Raw genomic sequence first — 27,040 nt, forward strand, 5'->3', positions numbered from 1 at the left:
CAGCGGATAATTTAACCATTTGCGTGGCTGAATTAATAGTATTTGTTTGTTTCACGTAGGATAAATTTCAATTTTTAAATAAAGTCCACCTTGAATTGCAAATCCATGGACAATTAATATCAGCATTCTCCCCCCCAAACTCTGACCTGCCCGCGCGGAGCTTATAGTGGGTTTTTGATGTGTAGGTTGTAGAGCGTTCAAAATTCAGAAGCCTACATATTCAATTTATAGCCACAAACGTAAAAGGCCCAGGCCAAATTAAAAAAAAAATAAATCATGATTGTACTGTTCACAGTGCATTAAAAAAATCTGATACGTTGCAGATTGGTTAAAAAATCATAATTGAGCTGCATCATTGCAAAAAAACTGGACATTCAAAAAAGAAAATCAAAGCTCACACTAAATCTTGGCCTATGGCTGCAATGGACTTTTATTGCACATCCCGGGGTGCTACATGTGCCTCCCAATTTTCGTAGCCCTCGGTTAAACGTACCGGGGTTGGATTTTGTTTTTCCACTGTTAGTGGTGCCACAAAGACTTTTTTTTTTTTTGTTATTGAGCATGACGACTTTAAAATGTCAGCCTTTTCGCTAAATGAGTGTGCAAAGTTTGGTATATTTCGACCCTGAAAAATATAATTCATAGTGCAAAAAAAGTAATGTCTACAAAAACAGTAGCAGCGGTATCAGCGCATGCCCTAGTCTAAAAACTATGTGAAATAAGTATTTTAATATGATTTTTCAATATACAAATTAATACTATCGTAGCAAGCATTTTCTCATATAAAAATAAAACTTTGTTTTTCTGTAACATTTGAGTTCTCACTATACATCAAACAAAAGGCTATGAATAAAAAGTCAAAATAAACATTTTACAATCATTAAAAAAATATGTGTGGAGCGGCGGGGTACAGGCTGCATCAATCTTGCATTTATGGTGGGGTTTTTTGTTCCAAAGAGAACTGTTCAGTTGTTGAATCCACTGACAAAGAAGCAAGGCTTTCGTCATCGTCACTCTCTAGGTGTCCTGGTTCCTCCTGAAGCTCGGATGTTGATGTTGCTGTAGAAATCAAACCACTACTTACAGGATATACGAACACATGTAAAGCGGTTATAATAATATATGGTCAGCTATTAACATAACCGTTCATCATGCGACACGAAGGCGTGCATTACTGCCATCCTTACTTTTTTCTTCATTTTTTTTTTTTTTTAAATATACTTTCTTCATCCAGTGAGTGTTATTATGACTTTTCAGTTGCGTTAGTACAGGCTTGTAATAGACTACTGTATGTTCCAACATTCTTATACATTTGCTGTATGAACAGTACTGCATCATAAACCGAGGACCCACCCAGGAATACAAACTGCCACTGTTACAGTATTGGACCACAGCTTACCGCTAGTCTGATCGAATCTTGATGTTGCTCTGTTTCTTTTGTGAACACACCACTGTCACACGACTGGAGGTGGCACAAATATGGAGCAAAGAATCAAGCTTTAATTTCTGGTAATTGAGTCAGGACCCAACGCTTGTCTCAAACTTCGGATCTTTCCTGACATTCGCCAGCAAGTTTTGACAAGCATGTTCAGGTGGGCCCGCTAGTTGTCCGATAGAAGAGTGAGTGATTACATATTTTTCTCTTCATTGACTTTTGTGTTTCTGAAAGCCAGAAAGTTGCTCTTCAAAGTTATTTTAGTTTATATATCATGTCTGTTATTTTACTGTTCAAATAAACAACTGAATGAACTTCCTCCAGTACTGGTGATCCGATATTTTTTTTCCAGGGGTTGTACACTAACCTTTGATCATTTAGTATACACCTCTTATATCATATATTCTCAATTAAATTTAATTATACAGTAAATATAGCCTTACCCTGCACACCGCCAGTGGTTAAGTCTCGAATTCTTTTATTGTACCTTTTTTTGCCCTATAGTTGGGAAAAACACATGTAACACTGCAGTATCAGCTACAGAGTCCAGGAATATGCATTTAATTTGCAAGATTGATACGTTGGCGTATGCAAATGAGTCAAACCCACATAGTTGTGACGACAGGACCAGTCTGGATGTTGCTGAGAGTGCAATCGTTTTTCTTTTTCAGCCAGCTCGTAGAACTTCGCTTTCTCCTCCTCTGGTAGCAAATGCCACTGCGTTGATGTAATATGACATTTTAGAATTCACACACAACTACAACATAAACATTGCATTCACATTATTCACAGCGTATGACAATTCTTATTTTTTTGGGACAAATGCAACGGCGTGTATTTTTGCAAAGCTGTGGTAACTATCTTTTTTTTCACAATAAACATTTTAATCAAACGATTGAAATCAGAGGTGCCCAATATTCCCGACAGAAGGGAGTGAACTACCTGAAGGCAGCAAAAGAGCCGTACAGGACAGCTACAAATACCTCACCAAAGAACAAATATCCAGGAAAAAAACAGGCCAACCCAACCTGTTGCCCTTGGGGACGATCTAGTTAACTAATGCCTCAGGCAACAGAAACACGGTAATAAGGAGCCAGATGGACCATCATAGGGAACGTAGCCCCTGCATGGTTTGTACCACCGACAACAACTCGCAGTGGCGGCTGATATTGAGAGAGCCAATGGATGGAAAAGGCTGGACTCGAAGACAGCTAATAAAGGTAGCACAAGAACAGGCCTTAAACATAAGAGCAATAGAGGCTGTGCTTACCACATTAGGCAAGACCCCAGGAACAGGTCGTGCAAAAAACAAAAAAAACACACAAACAAACAACTATTCACGCTCACAATCACACCAAGGGACAATTTGGAGCGTCCAATCAAACTGCAAACTCCACCCAGGTAGGCTGGAGCTCGGGATCGATCCCCACACTTCTGAACTCTGAAGCGGACGACCTAAACAGTCTGGCACAGTGCTGCCCTACATACTCTTCCAGGAAAATAAAAATATGCTAGTCTTCAGTTAGAGCTCAAATGCTCATGAATACCCTGTGAGGCGGACGTGCTAACCGTGACAATAGAGAGAGAGAGAGACATCGAGAGAGAGAGCGAGAAAGTTGATTAGAAAAGCAGCTTGCACAGCAAAAAAGTGTGGCCACCGACGACTTAAAAGCAATGCCTTTTTTTTTTTTTTTTTTAAGAACAAATTACATTAGTGTAACACTTACCATCTTTCCTAAGGTCTCATTTATAACAGCAATATTTGTCGAGGCAGACCTGTCCTTAACTGCTTGCCTATGCTCTTTTGAGAACAACATGAAGGCATTTAGAGGCTTCTTGACATATGTTTGCTCCGTATATTGGTCATCTACTTTTTTTGGTTTCTTCCTAAAATAGAACATACCAATTTGAGATTGTGAAGACATTATGGGAAAAAACTGGTGTATTTCCACAAATTCAGAAAGCCAACAAAAACCAATAAACATTGGAAAAAATATCACTCCTAAAATAGAAGCTTCCTGTTTTTTTCATTCACGGACAAAACTAACTAATATTATTTTTTACAGAATGTTTTCCAACACGCAGGTAAAATTTAGTTCGCTGTCAATCGCACTTTCATATACAGCACCCCTGTTGGTCTGCATCGAGTGTGAAGGCATGACACAGTGGGAATGCATAGGATCATATCCCGACAGCATGATGGTGTGTGTGTAAAACACTCAGGTAACACTTTATAGTGCGACAAGTAGTCGCTGTCATTGACACACACAGCCAAATGTAATTTATGCATATATGGGATGCAAACCGGTGAAGCTGGTCACCTGCCTCCATGGAGGCAGCAGTTCAAGACCATCAATCATCAATCACCCGGAAACACGGCTGCCGTGTCTTTGAGCAATACACTGACACCTTGAACTGTTTTCCTGGCCGCTGAGGTAGCCCCCTGCCACAAACACTGTGCGCTTGTCATGTCCACTACTGTGATGGGTCAAGAAGAGGTCACATTTTGTGTCTGCGTGTGTACAAGACAAATATTATACTATTCATTTCTATTTCATTTTTTAAATTCTATTCTAGAACCCAATATAAACGCATCTGACTGAGTAACACCCCTTCGCTCCCAGTCAGTCGCCATCACGTCACTGCCCGTGCACAAAGGAAGTGAATTCGTCCACTCGAATAACATAAACACTATAGAAATACACGCTTAAGACACCTAAATTATTGAGATTTAACGTATTTATACGTATTAAAAATGAATGAATTCGGGAACGCCTCCTCAGGCCGTCTGTGTATTGTTTGCATGGAGACGAGTCCCTATAGACACGTTTTCACATCCAAAACAGTGCAGGAAAACACGTTTCAGTGAAGATGTACCAGGCACGTCCGAGACATTAACCTCACGCCACAAGAGTCACAGACATAATGAATGTGCTGATAGACTGCGATGGAGCATGACTAGCGGTCATACGACTATAAAAACACCCAAGCTCATTTTCTTGACTGTCAGGCTGACCCCTGCGTTGGAGAAAACAAGACTTGGGTTCAAAAGAAACCTATCACTTGTCCAGCTAATAGACTACACATCAGCATAGTTTTAGTCACACCGACAGTGCGTACATGAAAGGATTGCATTTAATCGACCAATCAATGGAAAATGCTGTGTACAAATAAATGCTTCCTTTCAAACGACTCATTGGTGAGCACTACACTTTAATAAATAAATACCCTGCCTTTTGAAGGAAATGAATTGGTAACTATAGATAGTGTTGCACATAGCAATATACCAAGATATTGCAATAAAAGCTTTTACCAAAGAATTGAAAAGGGATTTGCCCCAAGCAGTCAAACAATTAGAAATGAAATAGCAAAAACTTACTTTGGCTTGGTGATGGTGGGCGGAAGAGGAGCTGTAAAGTTTGCAGTTGTAACTTTGTACAACAGTTCTCCATTCCTTCAAATTCACACAGCAGGCGTGATTAGTTAGCATTCTCATATTTCAGTATTGGTAATATGCAGCTGCATTACTTACAGTAATCCAACAGGACACATTTTCATGCCATTAGGCAACATAACCTCTGGTACAAAATTAGTCTAGAAACATACAGAGAGGAATTCAACTGATTGAATGAAACAATAACAAAACTGCAAGTAGAGAAAGTATCTCTATGTACAAAAATAAATGTATCATAATTTTACCTGTCCAGGAATGTGTGGACGTGTCTCAATGTTCTGTGGAAGAGGTTGAATATTCTGATGGCTCATTGGTACAAAATGCATGATGGGTGGAGCCATTAGTGGATTTGGCTGCAGGAAACTGTTTTGTAGAGGCACATAACTGTTTTGGATGGGAATAAACCCATTATAACCTCTGTTCTGGCCCACTGGCCGAGGGTTTGTGCTGTAGACTGGCGTCGCAGTTCGAGATGGTAGAGCGGCGTTTGGAGGTAAACGGTTGGAGGTAAAACCTGACATGTTCTTATCTCTGTAAAAGACAGACAAAGAAAAGCACAACCTCACTTGTTAAATACAATTAAAACCATTTTACCATGCATGGTCTTTGCTTGTGTGATATTTCAACTGTAACGTTATTCAAACACCTGAAGACAATGCCAGGGATTATTTGGCTCTTGTGACACATACTGAGAGGGAGACGGTTTTCTGTTGGCAGTAACACACAATAGTATGGTCATTCACACTATGGTTTACTAAAGTAATGTCCAATAGATACAATTTAACTATTCGTCATTTCAGCAAATGTTAATTCTTAATATCACTCACAAAAGGAACAACTAGCACCTCATTCTAAGATCTACTGAGCACTAGTCTAGTTCTACATGAAAATGTTGGCAACATGGCAGATTTATTGAGGTACTTACTCAGGTAGTCCCAAATGTAACATACGTACCTTCCTTAAATGTGGTGATGGAAGTGTACTTCTCTCGCCGCGTCTTGGTCGTATGACGTGTTCAACGTATTGATGCCCTCTGTATCACACATTGTACCGCACGGTGCGCATTCAACACACGCTGACACAGCTGTGATGTCAGAGACATCAAAACACGATTGGTCTTTTATGTGAGTTTGGGGATGCTTTAGGGCATCACCTTAGATGATGATGAATACAACGCATCACTTTACATGATCATGTAAATGATCATACAAAACTCTGCGTGATGAGATACATGATGCATAACATTGATTTCACGAGGCATCGGTCATGGGAGTAGTTTGAAAAACTCTTCCCTGAAATAGTGATGGTCAAATGAAGACTCCTCAAGCAATAAAGCTTGACAGCCTATTTCTTTACTAAAGGGTTCTTCGCTTGGAACCAAGTCTTTAATATATATAGACTCTAGTGGGGGGAAAAAAAAACAACGGCAGCTTATTTTAGAAGGATCCTTGGTCTGCAAAGAAGTACTATTTCTATGGTGACAACATCTCCTGAATTTGTACGCAAGTAGCGAATGTGCCGTATAATTGACCTATTACTAACCTACAGTATTGCCGACATTGACACGTAAAAAAGTCACAATTTCGTAACGATTTCTATGAAAAACACTTTATCAGGTCATAAATACAACTCAATCAAAATCAAAACTGTATGTTGGATTTTAATATTGCCTTCTTTTTTTTTTGTAGTTTCTTATTAGTTTTAACATTAATGTTGTGTGTCAGTACCGTTGCATACCAAGGATCACCTCCACATGACTTAATATCTGTAAAAAAAAATTAAATATAAGGTAATAAACAGTTAATAAATAGAATAAATAAAATAATACATATAATACTCTTTTCTATTTCATACATACAGTAGCGTGCATTTTTGCTTTTTGCAGAGTGCGGGTTCTCATTTGATATACAATTGCAGTCAAGAGAGTCTATAAATCTGAAAAAATGTCATTTGTCAATTGAACAATTCCAACTTATAGCCTAATAATGTCTGAGCAATTTGCCTTGCATCACCATACTGCCTCTGTTGTGGCTTACAAACCCGGTTATTTTAAACTTTGGTCAAACAAGTGTTTTTGTCAACCAATTAATTTTTTTAAAACTCATATTTTCTCAGACACGCCCCAGAAAGTTTATCAGATGCTCAGAATTTTCCTGAACTGCATAATGTAGCACCAGATGTATGACAAAATGCAATATTAAATAGACAAAACGTGCGTATGTCTGACTGGGTTTTTTTTTAACAGATGTACATTATCTTAACAATATATTAAAAATGATCAAATGCATAACATAAGAGAGCCACTCCTCAACTACAAAAACAAAAATAATGAAAAGCGCAATGTTCAAGTGCTGCCATTTTAATGGCAAATCTTTGAGTAAGGTACTTTGAGTTTTGCAGTGGTGATCAAGGGAGCTGTTCACCGGGTCACCAGGCTTTTATTGCCCCCCCCCCAAGTGCGGCATACCTGACACGCAGCCAAATAAATACAAAAATAAAATTGTTGGGTACTTTTCAGTCCCACAGACCGCAATGATGCATCCTATATTGTTTTCGTCTTTTATTTTTTTCATTCATCTGCATGTCTGCTTTAGTGGGTGACATGGAAATGACCAGACATTTCATTGAAGAGATTAAAAGATTGACAGAGGAGTAAGGCAGGAGGAGCAAATGTTTGTAGAAATGATGAGACAATAGTTCCGCAATCACGCCATTTCCCGGAGACAGAAACCCAAGACGATGTCACATCAACTCGTGTCACAAATCAACCATCTTTGTGGCTCAAGTATTACTATCACCTCAAATGTACACTTTGTCTTATATTTCAATTGGGATTCCATTAAAATCAAATATACGACACTATCACTCTTCACAACTCCACAGATGTAAGCACAATCGTGAATTGTCCATCCCTCGTGCATCTCCACCCACTCACTACATTCCTTGTGCGTAGCGCATCAAGAAATAAGTTGTTGGTTAGTTGTAACAATGAGCAAGTAAAATTATGTCATTTTGGTATCGAATACTATCTCGAATTAGTGATGGACATATTAAGCTTGATGAAGCACTTGTTTTAAACATCATTTTTGAGTCCTATATATGGACCCCATGGTTTTGTGATGCAGTGGAAATGTAATACATTTCAGCTGTACGAGCCTTTATCATCCATCTCGAGAAGTAAGAATATCACAAGTGCTGCATTGAGCTTCATTTTCGCATCAAATAGAACAGACACTCGGCAAAACTCAAACTTCAAACTTTTATTCATACTAAAATAATCAAGTAATGACAAAATCTGAGGTTTACTATGTTATTATAAAGTCCTGCGTCATGGTCCGTCAGGTAAACGGCCACCATGAGGAGCGATACAACTTCCCCTGAGAATACATCATCTCCCTCCTTTTAAGCTAGTCCATAGAAGCTCCTTGATGCTCAATATTTTATACGTGTCTTAAGATAATTGAGAGCGTCTTCATTATGGCAGCATAAGATCAACTTCCTGTTGTAGTACAGTAATTTTGTCAATGGGTGGTGCTCTTACTCCATGCTGTGACTTGGTGTATCGAAGAATCCTTTTTTTACTTTGGAAGTATTTTGCTCTGCTTTATGTTGTTGGTCGTTGCGCACTTCAATAATAAACGGCTCACCCTACAAATTCAATACTTCCATGTTACTTTCAACGTTTTGAGTAGCAAATAACTGGATACGCTTGAGCGGATCCCTAAATTTTGGTCGTCCGTTTCCGATTTGAATTTATTTTTCCCTGCTTGTTTGCCTGAATGCTCCATGTTCATGAGAGGCCTGATAACTTGAGTGTCCCGAAGTCACACCGCCATTTGGCTTCTATGCACATATGGGATTAAGTTGTGCATATAGTTGACCAGCTGCATCACTGGCTACCCAAATTGCATTACACAGGCCACACAAGGGTGGTGGGGGGTGCTGGAGCCTATCCCAGCTGTCTCCGGACACAGTAGGCAAGGTACACCCTGAACTGGTTGCCAGACAATTGCAGGGCACACAAAGACGAACAACCATCCACGCTCACACGCAATTTAGAGTGTTCAATCAACCTGCCATGCATGTTTTTGGAATGTGGGAGGAAACCGGAGTACCCGGAGGAAACCCACGCAGGCACGGGGAGAACATGCAAACTCCACTCAGGAAGGCCGCAGCCTTTGTAAAATCAATTTTAATAAAATAATAAAAAAATGAGTTGTGTACTTCCTCTCTCCACACATACATTAACATTATATATATATATATATATATATATATATATATATATATTTATTCTAGTGTTTCTGAGACTGGAAGAAAAGATGCAGACCTACTTCAATCTTCCTATTGATCAATTACACAATTGACACTGTATGACCATTGTTTTTATAAACGTTTTACCACTGTATAAAAAATGTTTGTAGGAGAAAAGTTCAGGGGGCAGATTTGTGGACATAGGAGTAAATGCATCCATATAGGGTAAGATATTGGCTGGAAGTCATTCAATCGATTGTCTTCCAGTGGCAGAAACAAGGCTGGTGCATCAAAATCCTTCCAGTGTTTTCTAAGGGAAGAATGTGCATAATTAAAGTCCATCAAGAAATCAACAGTCCGGGAGGAACCTTGACGACGAATGCTTGGGCGATCGGGACGGAGGGTGGGCAATCATGCCAGGTGGCTGTTTCAGGTATATTTGGGAAATATGCTCTTCGAGGGAGAGTTGTACTGTTGTTGAACTCAGAGACAAGGAGTCAGGGTCATCCTCAAAATCTGTCTCGGCTTGTCCACTTCCCTCCTCGACCTCTGGCACCAGCGCTGCTATACATATCAAAATTTGGCTTATTTAATTTCACATGTTTTTCACTCACAGCAATAGATAAATCTGAGTAAAATAAACTCTCATACACACACACCCCTTACCTTGCACACTGTTGGCATCTGGTTCCATGATATGTTCACTGTCCTCCTTTTTCCCCTACGCAAAAAAACAAAAAAACAACATTAGCCAAATGTATTTATAGTATAAAGCAATAAGCCACACTTACATAATTGTGCCTCCAGGACCAATCCGGATGCTGCTGGGAGTGCAGTCGCTTCACTTTGTCAGCCAGCTCGTAGTATTTGGCTTTCTCTTCCTGAGGTAGCAAATGCCACTACGTATATGGAATAAGATATTTATTAGCATTAGATTTTATCATGCATATATCCATATCTGAGTGTATAGACACCACTAAGCCAGTTAAATTTAGTTCAAACATCCATAGAATTAGCTGCGTATACAGTGAATATTATCAACACTACTATTCAAATGCAAGGTTTGCATGATCGAAAAGCATGAGCCCAAGGTAATCATTTCAAAACATGTGAAATATAAATTTACTCAAAACAAATTGATTGGTCGGACTGGAATAGTAAGTTACAGGTAAAATATAGTGATGGTAAAATGAAGCTTCATAAAGCACTTGTGATAGTTTTTAATCGTTTTATGTGTTGCTCTTTGTTTGAAGATAAAGGCCAGTGCAATAGGAAATTTTTGCATTTCCACGTGTTCTTGAATCCAAGTGCGTCATCGATTCTGTTGATAACATTTATGGACAGAATTTCTAGGTACAGCCAAATTGTGGAGGGGATCTGGTTTAGTTGCCTGAGTATGGCATCTCTGCTTTTTGGGAACATTTCAGGAGCCCCCAAAAGCACTGGACCAAGTGGCTGTGGAGAGGCAAGTCTGTACTTCTCTGCTAAAGTTGCTGCTGCTCCCGTAACCCGTAACCGGAATAAAATGAATGGATGGATGAACTCTTAAACTCGTGTTTAATTAAAGTTAGCATAAATTTTATACAAAAGTGTTTTCACAAATCCAATTTAGAATGCCTCCGCTTAGCTCAAATAATTCTCAAAAGTGTTCCAACAGGTTTTTCCAGTCATGTATTTATTTATTTATTTCAAATATCCACTGCATTTTTCTGATAATGATTAACTTTGTTTGATAGCGTGCGAGCGGTTACACTTACCATTCTTCCTAGAATCTTGTTTATATCTGCACTGTTTCTTAAGTGGGAATGGTGCCTAACAGCTTGTCGATGTTCCTTCATGAACAACATGAATGCATTTGGCGGCTTCTTGACATACGTTTGATCCATTTTTTTGTTTATCTTCCTAAAATTTGAAGAGAAAGTGGTAAGAGCATGCAAGGCATCTTTGTGAAATTGTGAGGACACAGAGCAACACGTGTTGCAGAAATAGAATCGAATGAATATCGATTCATCAAAAATTGCACTATTGTGTGATGAGCTGACAGTTGACACATCTCACTGATAAGTGAATTTGTCTGTCCAATACTGCACTGTAAGTTCTTTATATATATATATATATATATATATATATATATATATATATATATATATATATATATATATATATATATATATAGATAGATAGATAGATAGATAGATAGATAAATAAAATCTTACTTAATCCTTGGGATGGTGGGGGGGAGAGGAGCAGCATAGTTGGGAGCGGTAACTTTATACAACAGCTCTCCATTCCTGAAGAGTAGACAGAAACATGTTGCATGATACAATATTACCTGATCAATATTGAATATGGTTGACAAAGAACATCACGTATATTAATTATTAAGTAAAATTAATTCCAGATTTTCCTTGGGTTATGAACGAGTTCCGTTCCTTCACTGGCAACTTAACCCGAATTTCCGTGCAAATTGGGATTAACCCTTTTGTACCCAATACATCTCAAAATAAATATCCAAATACTCGTATTATACTTCAGAATAATAAAATAAATTACAATTAAAATATAAGATACTGTACAGGTCAACACTGGTGAGCGGTAGGGCCGTGACGTCAAAAAGGCTTTGGTGTCAGCGTTCACATTAGTACATTATGAATGTGACCATGCTCTGTCTGGTGGGCGGCACGGTGTAACGGTTGGTTAGCACGATGGCCTCACAGTATAGAGGTGCAGCGTTCGATTCTGGCTCCGGCCTTCCTGTGTGGAGTCTACATGTTCTGCATGGGTTTCCTCCCACGCTCCAAAAACATGCATGGTATGTTGATTGGACACCCTGAATTGCCCCTAGGTGCGATTGTGAGCGTGGGTGGTTGTTCGTCTTAAGATAAGTAAAGTAAAGCCAAATGTAAAGTCAATACTGTTTCTCTAAAAAACGCTGGAAATTCGATTTCCCAGCTCCCAGCACTCTCCCTCCTCTCATGCGGAACACATTTAGGGCTCAGGATAAGATCAATGACAGGTATATGCTACCAAGCCGTTCAAACTGCGGTCACGTTTCCAAAATTCAGATGTATCCAAAGTAGTATCACATAGGAAACGGGCCCAGGTCGGATTTGAAAAAAAAACTGATTTGAGCTGTTCAGACAAAAATCAGAAACAGGTCGCATATGGGCAAAAAGAATCCAATCTGGGTCGCATTTGCCTGCAGTGTGAATCTAAAACGGGGGACGAGACTCAGGTTTCGTAAAGTCGAAACAGTGTAGGTCAAGTGCCGCAGACCCTGATACCTCCTGTACATGTAATAATTCCCATATGATTTTTTATTTTTATTTTGCTTGTGAGTCGAAAGCAGCAGTTCCACTAACTTTCCCCGAAATTTGTATTTTCCCAAATTATTTTTCATCCTATTTGTTTTTTCCGTGTCGTGATAACCAATTGTTGCATTTTTATACCTGCTTGTAAAATCGTTCACGTTATCCTTATTCACAGTTTCCACTCTATATTTTTGCATCTTGCTAAATCATTTGCAGTATTACAGTGGTTTAGCCATGGCATTTTTTAACATTTATTTCACAGAAAATAACGTGTGTCAAGGATGCAGCAACCACAAAGAGCTTTAACTGAGTGACATGTAATGGCATGGCAATGGGATGTCTGTCAAATATATACATGTTTTTAAATAAGGGGTACATTATTTTCATCGGTTGTATCACTTACAGTAATCCAACAGGACGCATGTTCATGCCGTTAGGTAGCATCACCTCCGGTACAAAGTTTGTCTGGTGGTAGAAACACACAGCTCAATAATTTAGCCTGCACTATGTAAGTAACCTGTACTAATAACCTAGCACTAATACGTGGCTCACTCTTCCCAAGTCCCTTCCCAAACTCAACAAATGACGACTATCCCACTATCAAAACAAAAAACGAAAGAAAAAAACAAGGTTGTCAACCTACCTGGTCAAACACCTGAGCAAGTGTCTCCGTGTTTTGGGGATGTGGTTGCACATTCTGATAAGTCATTGGTACAAATTGCATTCTGGTAGCAGCCATCATTGAACTTGCTTGCATATAACAGTTTTGTATGGGAATAAACCCATTAAAGCCTCGGCTCTGGCTGGCAACTGGCTGCGGGTTGGCGCTGTACCGAGATCCAGCAGGCTGAGCAGGATTTTGAGGTAGTCCTTTTGATGTGAAACCTGACATTTCCATTTTCTGTCAAGAGAGAACCCGCACTTGTTAAATGCATTTTAAGACTACCTATATTAGTCTCTCCAGAAACAAGTATCAAAAACTAGAAATGCACGGTCATATATGACTGCATGGAATTGACAATCTTCCAGATTGTTAAATTGTTGTTGGTTTATTATAGTACCGTATTTTCCAGAATATAAGCCGTTACTTCTTTCCTAGATTTTGAACCATGTGGCAAATACAACGGTGCGGATTTTCTGTGGATTTTTCTTTCACCAGTAGGGGCGCTCTATAGTTAAGAAAATAAACTAAATAAATCTCGATTTTTTTTCTTGGGTCTGTTCTGCTTTAATTCGCAAAGTTGTTGCCCTGTTAAAAGTCATTATTTTTAACAAACTGTTTATGTACCTCTCGGTGCATTCACAGTACAAAATCGTTCTGTACTTGTACTAAACAACTATTTTTTTTCTACATAGAAAACTGCGGCTTATAGCCTGGTGTGGCTTGTATATCGTGTTTTTTTTTTTGTCAAAAAAAAAGAGCTACTGTGTTTTATATACAGATGCGCTTTATAATCCGGAATATGCTGTAGTTTTATTTTGGATGCTTCGACTAATTTGATGAATAATACTTAAGCCTTGACGGTGACTCAATCTATGTGCTTTTCTTGACTGAGTCTTGATTTATTATGCTGTGAAAGTTATACAATTATGAGCTACTTGTACTTATGTGCATCTTCTGTATTAATCTCCAACAATCTTCCATCCATCCATTTTGTGGCTTAAACCTGTTCCGAACCACTGGGAGTTGCAGCCTTTCCCAGTGGCCTTCCAGTGAAACAGACTAGGTACTCCCTGGACTGATAACCAGTCAGTCACAGGGCACATCAAGCTTCACTCACCCGTCATTGGGTGGGAACTCAACATAAGTTGCCTGCACAGACGTCAGGTAAGTGAACCACTACACCATCAGTGACTCACATTAAATAGCATGTGTTAAATTATAAACTGCTACTGCAATTCCCCATGGTTATTCGGCTAATTACACCTACTTACTCTGCTCCCAGTGTTGCTTTGGTATCTTACGATTATGGTCACTGATAGTTGCGGTTGTTTTTCTTGTCTGTGAATTCTAACGATGTGGAGCACCTCAAGTTGGGAAGCTTGTCGTCTATATTCATCACACGTTAAACACTCACACCCCAAATGTAACAAATGCTGACACAGCTTTGTGGTCAAAGAAATAAAAGCATTGTTGGTCTTTCATGTGTGTTTTGGGGTGCTTTGGCACATCACCTTATATGATGATGTACACAACATGAATTCACTTTACATGATGACATACATTAGATTCATCACCTCACATTACATGATGCCATCTTTAAATTTAATTACGAGCCTCTAGACCTCTTACGTGATGTTAGCTTAAATAGGCTCTAGTTTCCACAACCTTGAACAGTCGGACTAGATACAAATTGGTCAAATCAGCGCCACAAGAAACTCACCTTTATGTGAGTGCACATTTAAATATAAAAAATTGAATAGCATCTCACAAGCTCGGCAGAGTTGAAGGATGCATTGAATAATCCATACTTTACCCACTATGGTAAGTTAGCATTTTGTTTGTCATATGTTACTTCGTAAGCACAGGATGGTTATTTAAGAATACTACCATTGCCACTTGAAACGAGGCAGGAGCGGATAATTTTTTTATTGATATGAATTTAAATATGGGGGTCAGCAATACAAACACTGTCGACACGTAATAGGTAAATGTAAATATCTTTTTTTTTGTATGGGTAATTTTTCTGAAGAAAATTAGATCCATCCAGCAGTTTATGTGCTCTAACGACAAATCTAAGCAAACCTAAGGGACTAGGCGACAGAGCTAAGTAAATCTGTGTGTTGTCTGTTCACACACTTTTGCATGAGATAGATAGATGGATTTTTTTCTGTTGGTTTTGTACATATTAGTTGACAATACTAAGGGGAGGAAATTCCATCTTAATAAAAATACAAATGACTTTTACTGCAGTTTGAAATTAAGGCCACTAGGTGACAGTGTGTCTCTGCAACCACTTCCCTATCCCTTTCTACTGCTTCAAACAGGGAGTGCATTACGCCGACATAAAATGATTTAATGAATACATAATAACATATGTGTGAAAGCTTTCAACATGCACATGTTATTATAGTATTTAAAATCGTATGCTACCCATAGGTTGTTTTCAATTTTTATATTTATATATGAACAAGTCACAAAACGTTCGAGGGAGCTGATTGGTTCACACTCGAGAATGGGACGACAAGCACAAGTGGACACAATCAGGTATAACTAGACACACACAAAACACAGGGAAAAAACAACGTGAAACTAAATACCAAAAATGACAAACAGACCATGACACATCGCTCCATTTTAAAATTCTGTGAATTTAATTCACCGTTGGAAGGATTTTCAACATGACAAAAATTACCACCCGCCATAAATTCAACTTGCTCACCATTAAAACTCCCACAAACTAGTCCTAATTGCTCCAGGTGACACATCCATTAGAACAAATTCACATTGTTCTCATTTTAAATTAAAACCATTCCGCTCATTCAATTCACCAGCTCCTTTACCACGATCCGCTTGTCGATCTCACGCTCCATCATACCCTTACTTGTGATCAAGACCCCAAGAGATGCATGAGTTTTTTCATCAGCGACCGCCAAAGCTGCATTCTGCTTGGCCAGCCAGTTCTGTCAACTACCTCTGGAGTCCCACAGACCAAAAAGACTATAGGACTCTTTCTTCAGCTTGACAGCATCCCATTACCACTGGTGTCCACCTGCGGGTTTGGGGGTTGGCGTCTTGATTGGCACCGACAACCGCTCCAATCGGCCGCCTCATCAATGGCCCACTCAGACTCAGAAAAACTTTCTGACAGTGGATTCTCCCAGAAGTTTCCAGCAAACCTTTACAATACGTTTGGGTCTGCCGGGTTGGACCGGCATCTTCCCCCACCGTCTCAGCTCACACAACACCAGATCAGTTGAGAGCTTCACCCCTCTTTTCACCCGAGTGTCCAAAATATGCGGCCGCAAATCCGATGACATGACCACAAAGTCACTCATCGAACTATGTCCAAGGATGTCCTGGTGCCAAGTGCTCATATGGAGACCCTTATGTTTGAACTTGGTGTCAATCCATGACAAGCTCAGAAGTCCAGTAACAGAACACCACTCGAGTTCTGATCAAGGCGGGCGTTCCACCCAATCACACTCTTCTAGGTTTTAATGTCATTGTCCACAAGATAATTGAAGTTCCTCAGCAGAAAAAGAGTGCACTGTCTAGCACACCCGCCAAGGACTTCAAAACAAAAAGGGTGGCTACTCAAAGCTGCTGTTTTGGTGCATAGGCACAAATAACAGCCAAGACCAGTCCTCCCACCCAGTCTGAAGGACGCTACCTTCTCATCCACTGGAGTGAACCCTAATGTACAGACACTTAGCCGGGGGGCAATAAGTATGCCCACGCTTGCTCTGCACCTCTCACCGTGGGCAACTCCAGAGTGGAAGAGAGTCCAACCCCTCTAGAGAGAACTGGTACCAGAGCCCAGGCTGAGTGTGGAGGAAAGTCCAACTACGTCAAGCCAGAACTTCTCTGCCTCACACGCCAGCCGGGTGTCCTTTCCTAACTGAGAAGTGACATTCCATGTCCCTAGAGCTAGCTTCTGTAGCCGGGGATCGGACTGCCAAGGTCCACGGCTTTGGCCGCCGTCTAGCTCACAAATCACCTGACCCTTTTGGCCCCTCCCACAGGTTTGAACTCATCAGTAGGGGGACCCATGTCTTTTTGGGCAAGGTAGCAGAGCCAGACGCTCAGAGGCTTGCTCTGAGCCCCAACTCCAGAACTGGCGCCAGAGGGGGGGCCCCGGTGACCCATGGAAAACATTGTCCAATATTTTTACTCATCATAAGCGGTTGTGAGCCGTGCTTTCTCTGGCTACTCACCTAGTACTTGTTTGCCATGGGTGTCCCTGCCAGGAGCATACAGACCTAGACAAATTAGCCCCAAGGATCATTGAGACATGTAAAATCTACGAGTGGGTGGATTTTTGTAAAAACATGCACAAAATGAGCTTTTCCACTTAATTGTGTTTTGCTGTTCAGTGGTTTTTGAATGCAACATGCCAACTAACATGCAGTAGTGAACTACTCCAGAGTTGCCTCTAATGTAATTTTCCTTCTGGCATGATAAAGTCCCACTACTTCAGATAAAGGCTGCCAGGATGGCCGAGTGGTCTAAGGCGCCGCGTTCAGGACCCAGTCTCCCCAGGAGGCCTGGGTTCGAATCTCGAATTTCCCCATTGTGGGACTAATAAAGGCAATATTATGGCAATATTATTATAAAGAGGAAAATAGTAATTCATTGACTTTAAGCCAAGTATGAAGGATAATAAAAGAATGCTCAAATTGATTTCCATTGGGAAGTCAGGTTTATCCTGCAAATCTATGAACATCTCCATCCAACCATTTTATAAACAGTTTTATTTGTTTACGAGGTCAAATTAAAGCTGAACCAAACCTCAGCAAGTAATTGAAAAAGGCAGGTTTCCAAGGCAACCCCAGCCAGCAGGACAAATCAAACCTGATAAACATTAACATTAAAATGCTTACAGATGAAACAAAACAATCCTAAATAGTACTTATAACCCATTTATTGTTGTGCTATTTTTGGGCACTTGTTGTATCTTTAGCCGAAAGTACCACTAGCTTTGCATGACCATGCGACTGTTGGCGTGGTGCCTACAGTGGTCTGCCCACCAGGGAGGATCGATCTAATTAAATCATGTCCACCCTCTGTCTCAGTGAGATGGCTTTATGAGCCCTAGACAGGAGACAGATCGAAAACAAATAGTTTATACTAGAAAGGTGATTATATTTTGCCTGCTTTTCTCAGGAAAACTGACCAGGTGTATGCAATGTGTATACCGTGTTCTTTGACAAGGAATCATAATGGTGGAAAAGCCCTGAAACCAATAATTGTACTGAGTAAAAGTGAAAGTGTTTAAACTGATTACAAGACCAGACTTGAAAACTAATAAAACATAAATAATAATGTAAGGTCAGTGTCAGTGATGGTGTTGTGCGGGCATCTCCAATTAGCGGACCTCGGCCATATGTGGCAGACGAGAGAAAAGTGTCAGGGGCCTGCCAGACCGATTCCCTATGCGACACTTTTGTCATAACCCGGCTTGGGGAGTCCAGCAAGTGTCTAAATGGTCACAAATAGCTCAATTCCCCACCTTGCCTCCACTTCCACGATTGTAGCCACGATATTGTGTACAAACTATTTGATCATCGCAGCCATTTGGGCCACGGGAGAATAGCGTCATCTTTGTTCTATTGATAAGTGATGACCAAGTTGCTCGTCACCGGGGAGGATTAGACATTCAAGAAAATGACAGGCTTCCCTAATGCAGACAGTTTAAAAGTGACTCAGAAGAAGTGGATTTCAAACTGGTGAACGCGTGGACCGTGTTCACTGGAGGACTTATTAATTGTAATTACAAAGAAAAATGTGTGCTGTCAAAGACATCACGACAGCTGGAGGTTTGATTCTGGGGAAGCTAGCAGGGGGCTAACCTGCATGCTCACATCTAAATATTTTGCTATCCTGTCTCAAATCACTTACAGTTTTACAATTTAAACACCACTTTACCAAGCTAAGGTGTTAAACTTGTCACAGAGAATAAACAAATGGAAATAAAAATTTTGCAGTTGACATCACGTATCGTCATAATTGTAAATAAAATGTTTGTGCTATTTGCATTTTTAACCGGGCTAAGTATTACTGCTAAATGCAAAGGTTGACATCAAGAGCTTAATTTGTTGTTGTTTTGTTGTTGGTCATATTCTGATGATTAAAAATATTTAAAAAAAATATATATATATATATCTATATATATGTAATTGTGGTTTTATCTGCAAAACAAACACAAATCAGCATATGCATATCAGTTTTCGAGGTGAATTTTCCTGTCAACAGCAACTAGTGGTGTTATGCAGAGATTCAGCCTTTGTTGTATTTTTACATCCCGACTTTCTCTTTTTGCTTCTCTCTTGTCCACCCCCAGTCTAAAAAAGCTTCAAAGTAGTTTAGGCGTATCCCTCTCCATGGTAACAGCATCTCTCTCATGCTTGCACAGACACACACTCTCTCGTATCATAATTCTGCCCTACCCAGCGCTATAAAGACTGTACCCTCCCCCCATGTGCACAGCCTCCCCCCACACTCCCTTGCTCCTCTCTCTCTCTCTCATGCATTCCCTCGACCTCTCCTGCTCTGTCAGCCGCTCCACTGTTAATGCCGCGTTGACCACTGACTGCAAGATGTTCACCCCAGCTTGCAAAGGATCTTCGGGGGAGGCGAGGTAAGGCATTGGCTGATGACAGCAAGCAAATGGAGATCCAAAACACTGATGGCAAAAACAGACGGTTTTTGTATGATCAGTGTGAGAACTCTCCAGATGGAGACAAGAGGCAGCATGAGTTGCTGGCTTTTGATATGACTCCTCAGCATTTGAACAAAAGCAAGTGAAGTGGAGAGCTATTTTAAGGATTTCTTGACTTCGGTGTTCTCAATATCCTTGAACTCTAAGAAAATGTGTGGATTTAATCCTGGTGTGTGAATGTAGGTGTGTGTGTACAGTACATGCGCAAGTGTGAGTGGAAGCGTGATGGCATGCAAATTGTCTTATGTGTTCTGCTGCAATGTGTGGTCATGGTTGCCACATTCTGTGTTGGTTTATAACACCATATGGCACGTGTGTGTGTATGCGTGCGTGTGTGTATGCGTGCGTGTGTGTATGCGTGTGTTAAGACTGGTGGGTAACAGCATGTAGTTAGGGTTCTGCATACGTGTGTGGGTGGTTAAGAAGAGTACCTTCCCGTTTTTATTCAATCAGCTATAAACATCGCCTAGCCAAGTTGTAGTGAAGGAAATCAAGGCCAACGATAAAGAGAGTGAAACATTTGTTGCTGATAGTAGTAGTATTTTTGAAGATGAAGATTGGACTGACATGATTTGTTGGCCACTACGGTGACTCTTGCGTGTCAGTTAATGGGTAAATCTCAGTTCAAGCATGAACTGTCAAGCATGTGTTGGCATTTTTTTAAAAGCTTCAGTGTACGGTATATGGTGAGATAGTCCAAATCAATCCTGTGGGTGTGCATCCCCTACTGCATGCGGTACAGAAAGGAACAGCAGGATGCAGGGAAATGTGCAGCTCGGAGTCAAACATTCCTTGGACGGAAACAATCCAATGTTATTTTGCCGTGAAATTCAATTAACCTTATGCATGCTAATCACAATATAGTATATATACGAATATTTTACGATATTTTTTTTTAATTATTTCTGTAGGTATGAAACTTTGACTCATTGCATACCATGTCAATATTGATAGATATTATCTGGCTAAGTAAGCAAACATTACAGATGCATCTTGAAACATATTAATATTAAAATGAAGAAAAAACATAAAACACATGAGCGGGCAGAGGGTTGCTGAAAAACATGGGGCATGTTAAATAAATAAATAAAATAAGAACAACGGGGTGAATAATTCCCCAAGAGCAAACATTGATTTTCATCAATCCATCCATCCATTTCTGTAGCATCTATCCTGTTTAGGGTTATGGGAACCTGAAGTCTATTCCAGCTGACATCAGGTCAAATGTAGATTACACCGTGGAATGGACGCCAATCAATCACTTTTATTGAAGCTGGGCACACTCGTTTGAAGCGTGCAAAATAAAATTTAAAAGCTTAAAAATACTTGTTCCCAGATTATGTCTTCCTTGACCATCCTGTGTGTGTCGGTGGGACGATATACTGAAGTGCTTAAAGTTGAATAGTTTTGTGACACAAAAACATTTTAAATGTATTGTTTGGCCTGGTGGAAAAGGTGAATTAGAATTAACAGTGAGTTATTTTAAACATGGTAGGTTTAAAACTTTAGTGGGAGCCAGAAAGAAGTGCTGGGAAAATAAAGCGTCAAGATGCTTCATGTTTTATTGAGATGGCACTCTCTATTCAACATTGGGCTGAAAGCACATTGACTTGCCATTTCATTAAAACAAGAGTGCCATCTAGTGGAAGCTAATAATCCGACCAACTGGTTTGTGAAGCAGATTTGAATCTTCATTTTCAAATCTTCATCCGTTACCCAACTTCTGAATGATTGGACCTGCAGCTAACAAACCCGATATCAACGGCGAAAGCCAGAGATAAAAGGGTCAATCATATTGAAGCTGCTTCAGTGGTGGCTGAGGTAAAAACTCTGTAAACTCTGAAATCCACAGATTGGTGCAGCATCTGAAATGAAGCCGTCACTATACGGGTGAACCTTGTCCATGGTCATGGAATCCAGCAGAGCCTTGGTGACTATGTTGGATGTGTTTTTCCTTTTTTTTTTTTTTAATCCCTCTGTTGAAGTGTCCATGGTATGACTTCACAGAATACATTTAGGACATACAGAAGTAGCTAAATCCATCTTCAGAGTTCTGTCCCTGCAACCTGGATAAATGGAGGAAAATTAATGGATTTACTGTATTTTTGTTGTTGCCTAGCATAGTTATAGAAGGTTAGATGATTATATTGTAAATTTATTTCTATTACATTGACGTAAAAAAGAGACAGTTTGACACTCCACGCAGAGCTGACTTCAAGCTCTTTGGTGCTGGGACACCTGGTGCAGTCAGCAAATCTGCCTTTCTCCGCACTTGATTGTAACTCAAAATAGAAAAGAATAATCCACAGCCTTTATCAGAGGAAATATGAATGCAGAAATTAGAATTAATTCTTTGCCAAATTTATTCAGCATCCATGCAGTTGCAGAGACAGCATAGTATATTGTTCCTTCTAATGCAATTTAACAAATCCCTTGACATACTTGCGTTTCAATGTGCAGCATGCTGATAACCGAAAATACTTCTCATTTTCATTAGACGTCAAAATTAATATTTTAAATAAATCTAGTCTTAGCGGCACGGTGGAAGAATGCTTAGCACGTCCGGCTCACAGTGCCGAGGTGCCGGGTTCAATTACGGTTCAAGGCTCCGGCTTTTCTGTGAGGAGTTTGCATGTTCTCCCCGTGTCTTCGTGGGTTTCCTCCGGGTACTCCGGTTTCCTCCCACATTCCAAAAACATGCATGGCAGGCCGATTGAACACTCTAAATTGCCCCTAGGTATGAGTGTGAGTGCGGATGGTTAGTCTATGTGTGCCCTGTGATTGTCGGGCCACCAGTTCAGGGTGTACCCCGCCTACTGCCCGAAGATAGCTGGGATAGGCTTCAGCACCCCCGCGAACCTTATGAGGCGAAGCGACACAATAGATGGATGACGTCTAGTCTTTGTGTGCCATCAGTTTGGTCTTCAATTTTGCACATTCAATTAAGCGTTGTCTGTTTTTGTTTTTGTTTTTTTTATCTGCGATTTTATTTTCGGCTATAGTCTTGGATCGGAGACGAACAACCATCCGCGTTCACACTCATACCTAGGGGCAATTTAGAGTGTTCAATCGGCCTGCCATGCAGGTTTTTGGAATGTGGGAGGAAACCGGAGTACCCTGAGGAAACCCCCGCAAGCACGGGGAGAACATGCAAACTCCACACAGGATGGCCGGAGCCGGGATCGAACCCACGCCCGATGCTGTCTCTCACTGTGAGGCCATCGTGCTAACCAGTCGGGCCCCCGTGCCGCCCGATATTAGACATTTAGAATGAAATTAAGTGATAAGGGAATTAGTGAGTTGAAGATTGTGTGTGATAGTGTTGGCAGTTGGCCCCTGTGAATGTTTGCCATTATGTTGACCTCTTGCAGTGAAGAGCAAGTATGTAAAATTGATTATTTGTTTTCACTCAACGATCCTATCTATGTAAAAATAAGAACAAAAAAATAGCTTATGTGAGCGTGTATGTGTGTTTGTGTGTGCGTGTTCCTCTCATGCCACTGTCATAGCATGTTAATTTGCCTGCATGAACGATTATGTCAGCTTGTGTGAGTGCAGCTCTATGAGCATTAGTGCATGCAGTAAATGTACGACGCTACACGGTGTGTCGCAGTCCATGATTGTGTACGTGAATGTGTACTGTGCGGGTATGTGGGCGAGCATGCTGTCACTTTTAGTAAAATCGAGAAGAAGAACCATGAAAAGTAGGTGGCTCTCATTTGATAAAATTATAAAGAAATGAAAATCAACCGTACTAAAATGAAATTAATTAAACGAATCTTGCTTGAGTATACTTGTTGGTGAGATTGTGTGAATTCTGATGACACAGTAGGGTCAAACACAATCTTTTATACTACAAAATTAGTTCCATGATCACATTGGTGCAGCTTAAAAAAAAAAGTCAAAAGTTGTCACACAAGTGTAAAAAGAAGGTAACCATTGAAACGTGCACGTGACAAAATTTTGTGCAACCTTAGAGAATTTAGATTTGATTCTGAATTGTACTACTGCACCTCATTGGCATTCAACTTCAGAATTTCACAGTATTTTGATTAATTCAACAATTTTAATCCATTCAATCTACCTCATGGGTGTGACTTTCATACACAGAAGCGTCAGTTGATTATGCCTGCTGATATCTGCCTGGTAACAGTGCTCTGCAATTACATAACGTCATGAGCCTACGCAAAGCCTGGAGTCACACATAACAAATAACATCTTGACAGATTATTAAAATGTAAGCAAATCCATACTTGAGGAAAACATTTTCAGCACGTGTTCTAACCCATTTTACTGTGTGTTATACTGGTGACCAGCACAGCGCATTGCACACACGTAACAATACTGCTTTATGTCCACCGGCAATTGAGAGTTTCCTTCTGCCAACTAAATCTCCGGCGTAGCGCCAAGACTGACCTGTAAGAGGCGGCATGGTACTGCAGGGCACATCCAGACAGCTGGAAAATACAAAGAAGGAAAAAATAGAAAATGTTCAAGAGGTCATCTGGTAACTATATATTTAAGTGGTAAATTTCACTTGTTGTTTTTATTATGATGAATAACTTAAGAGACATGTTATACAAACACTCAACATGACCTGTCAGACAGAGTTATTTGTGAAGTCCAGTAACAGTGCATGCTTCAGGTTGCTTGCTTGCACAACCAGAGAGTCCATGGCTGGGTCAGCACTGGATCTCATGAATTTGTAATGGAAAATATTGAACGTGTTTCATATTTATGATTGCTGGCCATGACTGTTTGCAGAGCGGATTTGGGAGGAAGAATCAGTTTTAACACTGGATTTATTTTTAGAGTGATCCAATCATCAGGCCTTTGCTGACTTTGATCAAAACTGGGGATTCGGGCTGTAATTCGGCCAATTATCGGTACCTACCTAATGAGGTGTTTAGAGCCCTATCAAAATATTTTCATGCGTAAATCACTGCCTTACTCACTAAATCAGCGGTCGGGAACCTATGGCTCTCGAGCCATATATGGCTCTTCCGGAGACGTCATATGGCTCCCAGACAGTTTGGAGTTGAGGGGGCCAAAAAAAAAAAAAATTAAATTAAATTAAAAAATATATATATTTTGGAACTGGTTTTAAAATACTAGTGATAATCTTAATAATATTAAGTAATTTAAAATGAGTTTTAAAGATACATTTTAAAAGTCAGGGGAGGGTAGCGGCACTTGCAATCCGCCGGTGACCCGAGGATCAGGTCGGGAACCAATCGATCGCAAGTACGTCACGGGTCATTGTCAATGTACGGAAATTAATTTTATCAGAGATAAAATTTCAACCCTTCAACCCGCTCAACCCTTGTAACAGAAAAGATGGCGAAAAGAAAAAAAGACGATGATTACCGTACATTCCAGGCTGCGTGGACAGAGGAATTTGCATTTGTGGAGAGAGCAGGATCCGCAGTATGTCGAATATGCAATGACAAAATTGCATCAATGAAACGCTCAAATATAAAGCGGCACTTCGATACGCGTCATGCTTCTTTTGCATTGAAATATCCACCGGGGGACAGCAGGAAAAAGGCATGCGAAGAGCTGCAACGGAAAGTGCAGACGAGCCAGCAGCAGCTGCGTGTCTGGACCACGCAAGGTGACGGTAATTCCGCTAGCTTTGCGGGTGCTTTGGCAATAGTGAAGAGTGGAAAGCCGTTCACAGATGGCGAATATGCCAAAACATTTATGCTTGATGTGGCCAATGAACTTTTTGATGACTTTCCAAATAAAGCCAAGATAATCAAAAAAATAAGAGACATGCCACTGTCAGCAAGAACGGTTCACGATCGGAGCATCATGATGGCGAATCAAGTCGAGGAAACACAAATTAAGGACATAAAAAAAACATGCAGCACCAGAAGTCGCATTAAAAGTAAACCTTTTATTATTTTTATTATTATATTATTATATGTTTAAAATACTATATGGCTCTCAAAAAATATATATCTAGAAATAATTTGGTTATATGGCTCTCCAGGTCAAAAAGGTTCCCGACCGCTGCACTAAATGGTGTTTCTTGTCCAACAGGGGTTATTTTCCATCAAGTGTCCAGAGGATTTTCTTTTGTAACCCTGGAAACCTCAACCAGGACATTTCTAAAAAAAAAAAAAAAAACTGCGCATTGTTGACTTTATGAAAAAATGAACAGCACAGTGGACTGACTGGTTGTGTTTAGGCTCTGGCCTTCCTGTGTGGAGTTTGTATGTTCTGCCCGTGTGAATGTTTGTTCGTCTACGAGTGCCCTGCAATTGGCTGGTAACCAGTCCAAGGTGTAACCCGCCCTCTGCCGGGAGTAAGCTGAGATAGGCTTCAGCATGTCCGCGAGTCCTGTGAGGATAAGTGGCTCAGATAATAGTTGGATGGATGTGTGTTTCTACAATAATACATCAGACTTCTGGCACGTGAGGTCAATCAAGGACTGTGAGAAAGCTTTCTTCAGGTATGAGAGTCGTGCCTTCAGACCCAGAGAATCAGACAAAAGACTCAATCAAGCTGACCAACAAAATCAGTCAATGTTCATCTGCTGTGCCTTCAGTAGCATCAGCAGGAATCTTGAGGGTGAGACGGTGTTTACAAAAAACATCCATTCATACATTATCTGAACCCCTTATCCTCACCGTCAGAATCAATTAATACTGTTATCTTTTTAGCTGGTCATAATTTTGGAGATTTTTTTTTTTTTAAATGAGTCAACTGTTGCTCCGTAATTAGTTTCATAACGCCTACACCTCCAGTAGGTATACATTTATTGTGACCACCTGAGAGACATTATGTCCGTAATATAATGTATCAATTCAAATATACAGTATGTTGAGTGTTGTATTAAAATACACTTCTGGAAGAGGAAATGCAGTTGATGTGCACACCTGTGGTGCAGGTGTGCTACGTAAATGATTGCGCCCTCAGGCATTTTTTGCAGTTACCTGTGACTGGGGATTGTTTTAAAAGCATTATTGTCTGGACACAGAGCTTTTCAAAACCTCCACAAATGAACTTTATCTTTCTGACACCTCGTCCATGTTAACTTTGTTTAGCGCACTAGGACTCAGATCAAGACTATCCGAGATGGCAGAGAGGAAAATAAAAAGGAAATGCAGCCTGTTTTAAGATCTGAAGATGGAAATATAGAAAATAAACCATCCATTGGATGCTTGTATGATCTCATAGTCGACATTCGGTGGTGGAA

General features: G+C 40.2%; 3 protein-coding genes across 10 annotated transcripts in view; 1 reads left to right on the forward strand and 2 right to left on the reverse strand.

The window, feature by feature from the left end:
- Positions 1-931: 931 nt before the first annotated feature.
- LOC148333731 (transcription factor 7-like) lies at positions 932-5,410 on the reverse strand. The gene is made up of 7 exons (XM_088301081.1): positions 5,135-5,410; positions 4,968-5,029; positions 4,815-4,889; positions 3,163-3,322; positions 2,045-2,152; positions 1,879-1,933; positions 932-1,059 (listed from the first exon to the last, which is right to left on the reverse strand). The coding sequence occupies exons 1-7, from the start codon at positions 5,408-5,410 to the stop codon at positions 932-934; spliced, it is 864 nt and encodes a 287-aa protein (XP_088157207.1).
- A 3,519-nt stretch (positions 5,411-8,929) lies between these two features.
- LOC148333732 (uncharacterized) lies at positions 8,930-25,683 on the reverse strand. Of its 3 annotated transcripts, none has more exons than XM_088300119.1 (9): positions 25,209-25,683; positions 24,253-24,293; positions 13,098-13,355; positions 12,858-12,919; positions 11,360-11,434; positions 10,901-11,045; positions 9,935-10,042; positions 9,810-9,864; positions 8,930-9,707 (listed from the first exon to the last, which is right to left on the reverse strand). In XM_088300119.1, the coding sequence occupies exons 2-9, from the start codon at positions 24,283-24,285 to the stop codon at positions 9,493-9,495; spliced, it is 951 nt and encodes a 316-aa protein (XP_088156245.1). In that variant the 5' UTR covers positions 24,286-24,293; positions 25,209-25,683; the 3' UTR covers positions 8,930-9,492. The 3 variants fall into 3 exon arrangements, with proteins under 3 accessions (XP_088156245.1, XP_088156244.1, XP_088156246.1); XM_088300118.1 differs by having other exon boundaries at positions 25,204-25,683; XM_088300120.1 differs by lacking the exons at positions 24,253-24,293; positions 25,209-25,683 and adding an exon at positions 23,921-23,994.
- rap1gap2a (RAP1 GTPase activating protein 2a) overlaps positions 19,627-27,040 on the forward strand; it is a 71,684-nt gene continuing 64,270 nt past the window's right edge. For 3 of the 6 annotated variants that reach the window (XR_015844207.1, XM_088300108.1, XM_088300110.1), the window contains exon 1: positions 19,627-19,755. Coding sequence is in view for 5 of the 6 variants with exons in the window: in XM_088300108.1 (XP_088156234.1) it covers positions 19,643-19,755 (113 nt within the window). In the remaining variant the exon portion in view is untranslated. Of the gene's footprint in view, positions 19,756-25,060; positions 25,451-27,040 lie in introns of those variants that run through there. The other 3 variants (XM_088300111.1, XM_088300113.1, XM_088300114.1) reach the window with 2 other exon arrangements.

The sequence above is a fragment of the Idiotropiscis lumnitzeri genome, chromosome 7, assembly GCF_059441095.1.
Source record: "Idiotropiscis lumnitzeri isolate Australia: NSW breed Sydney's pygmy pipehorse chromosome 7, RoL_Ilum_1.0, whole genome shotgun sequence".
Classification (NCBI taxonomy): domain Eukaryota; kingdom Metazoa; phylum Chordata; class Actinopteri; order Syngnathiformes; family Syngnathidae; genus Idiotropiscis; species Idiotropiscis lumnitzeri.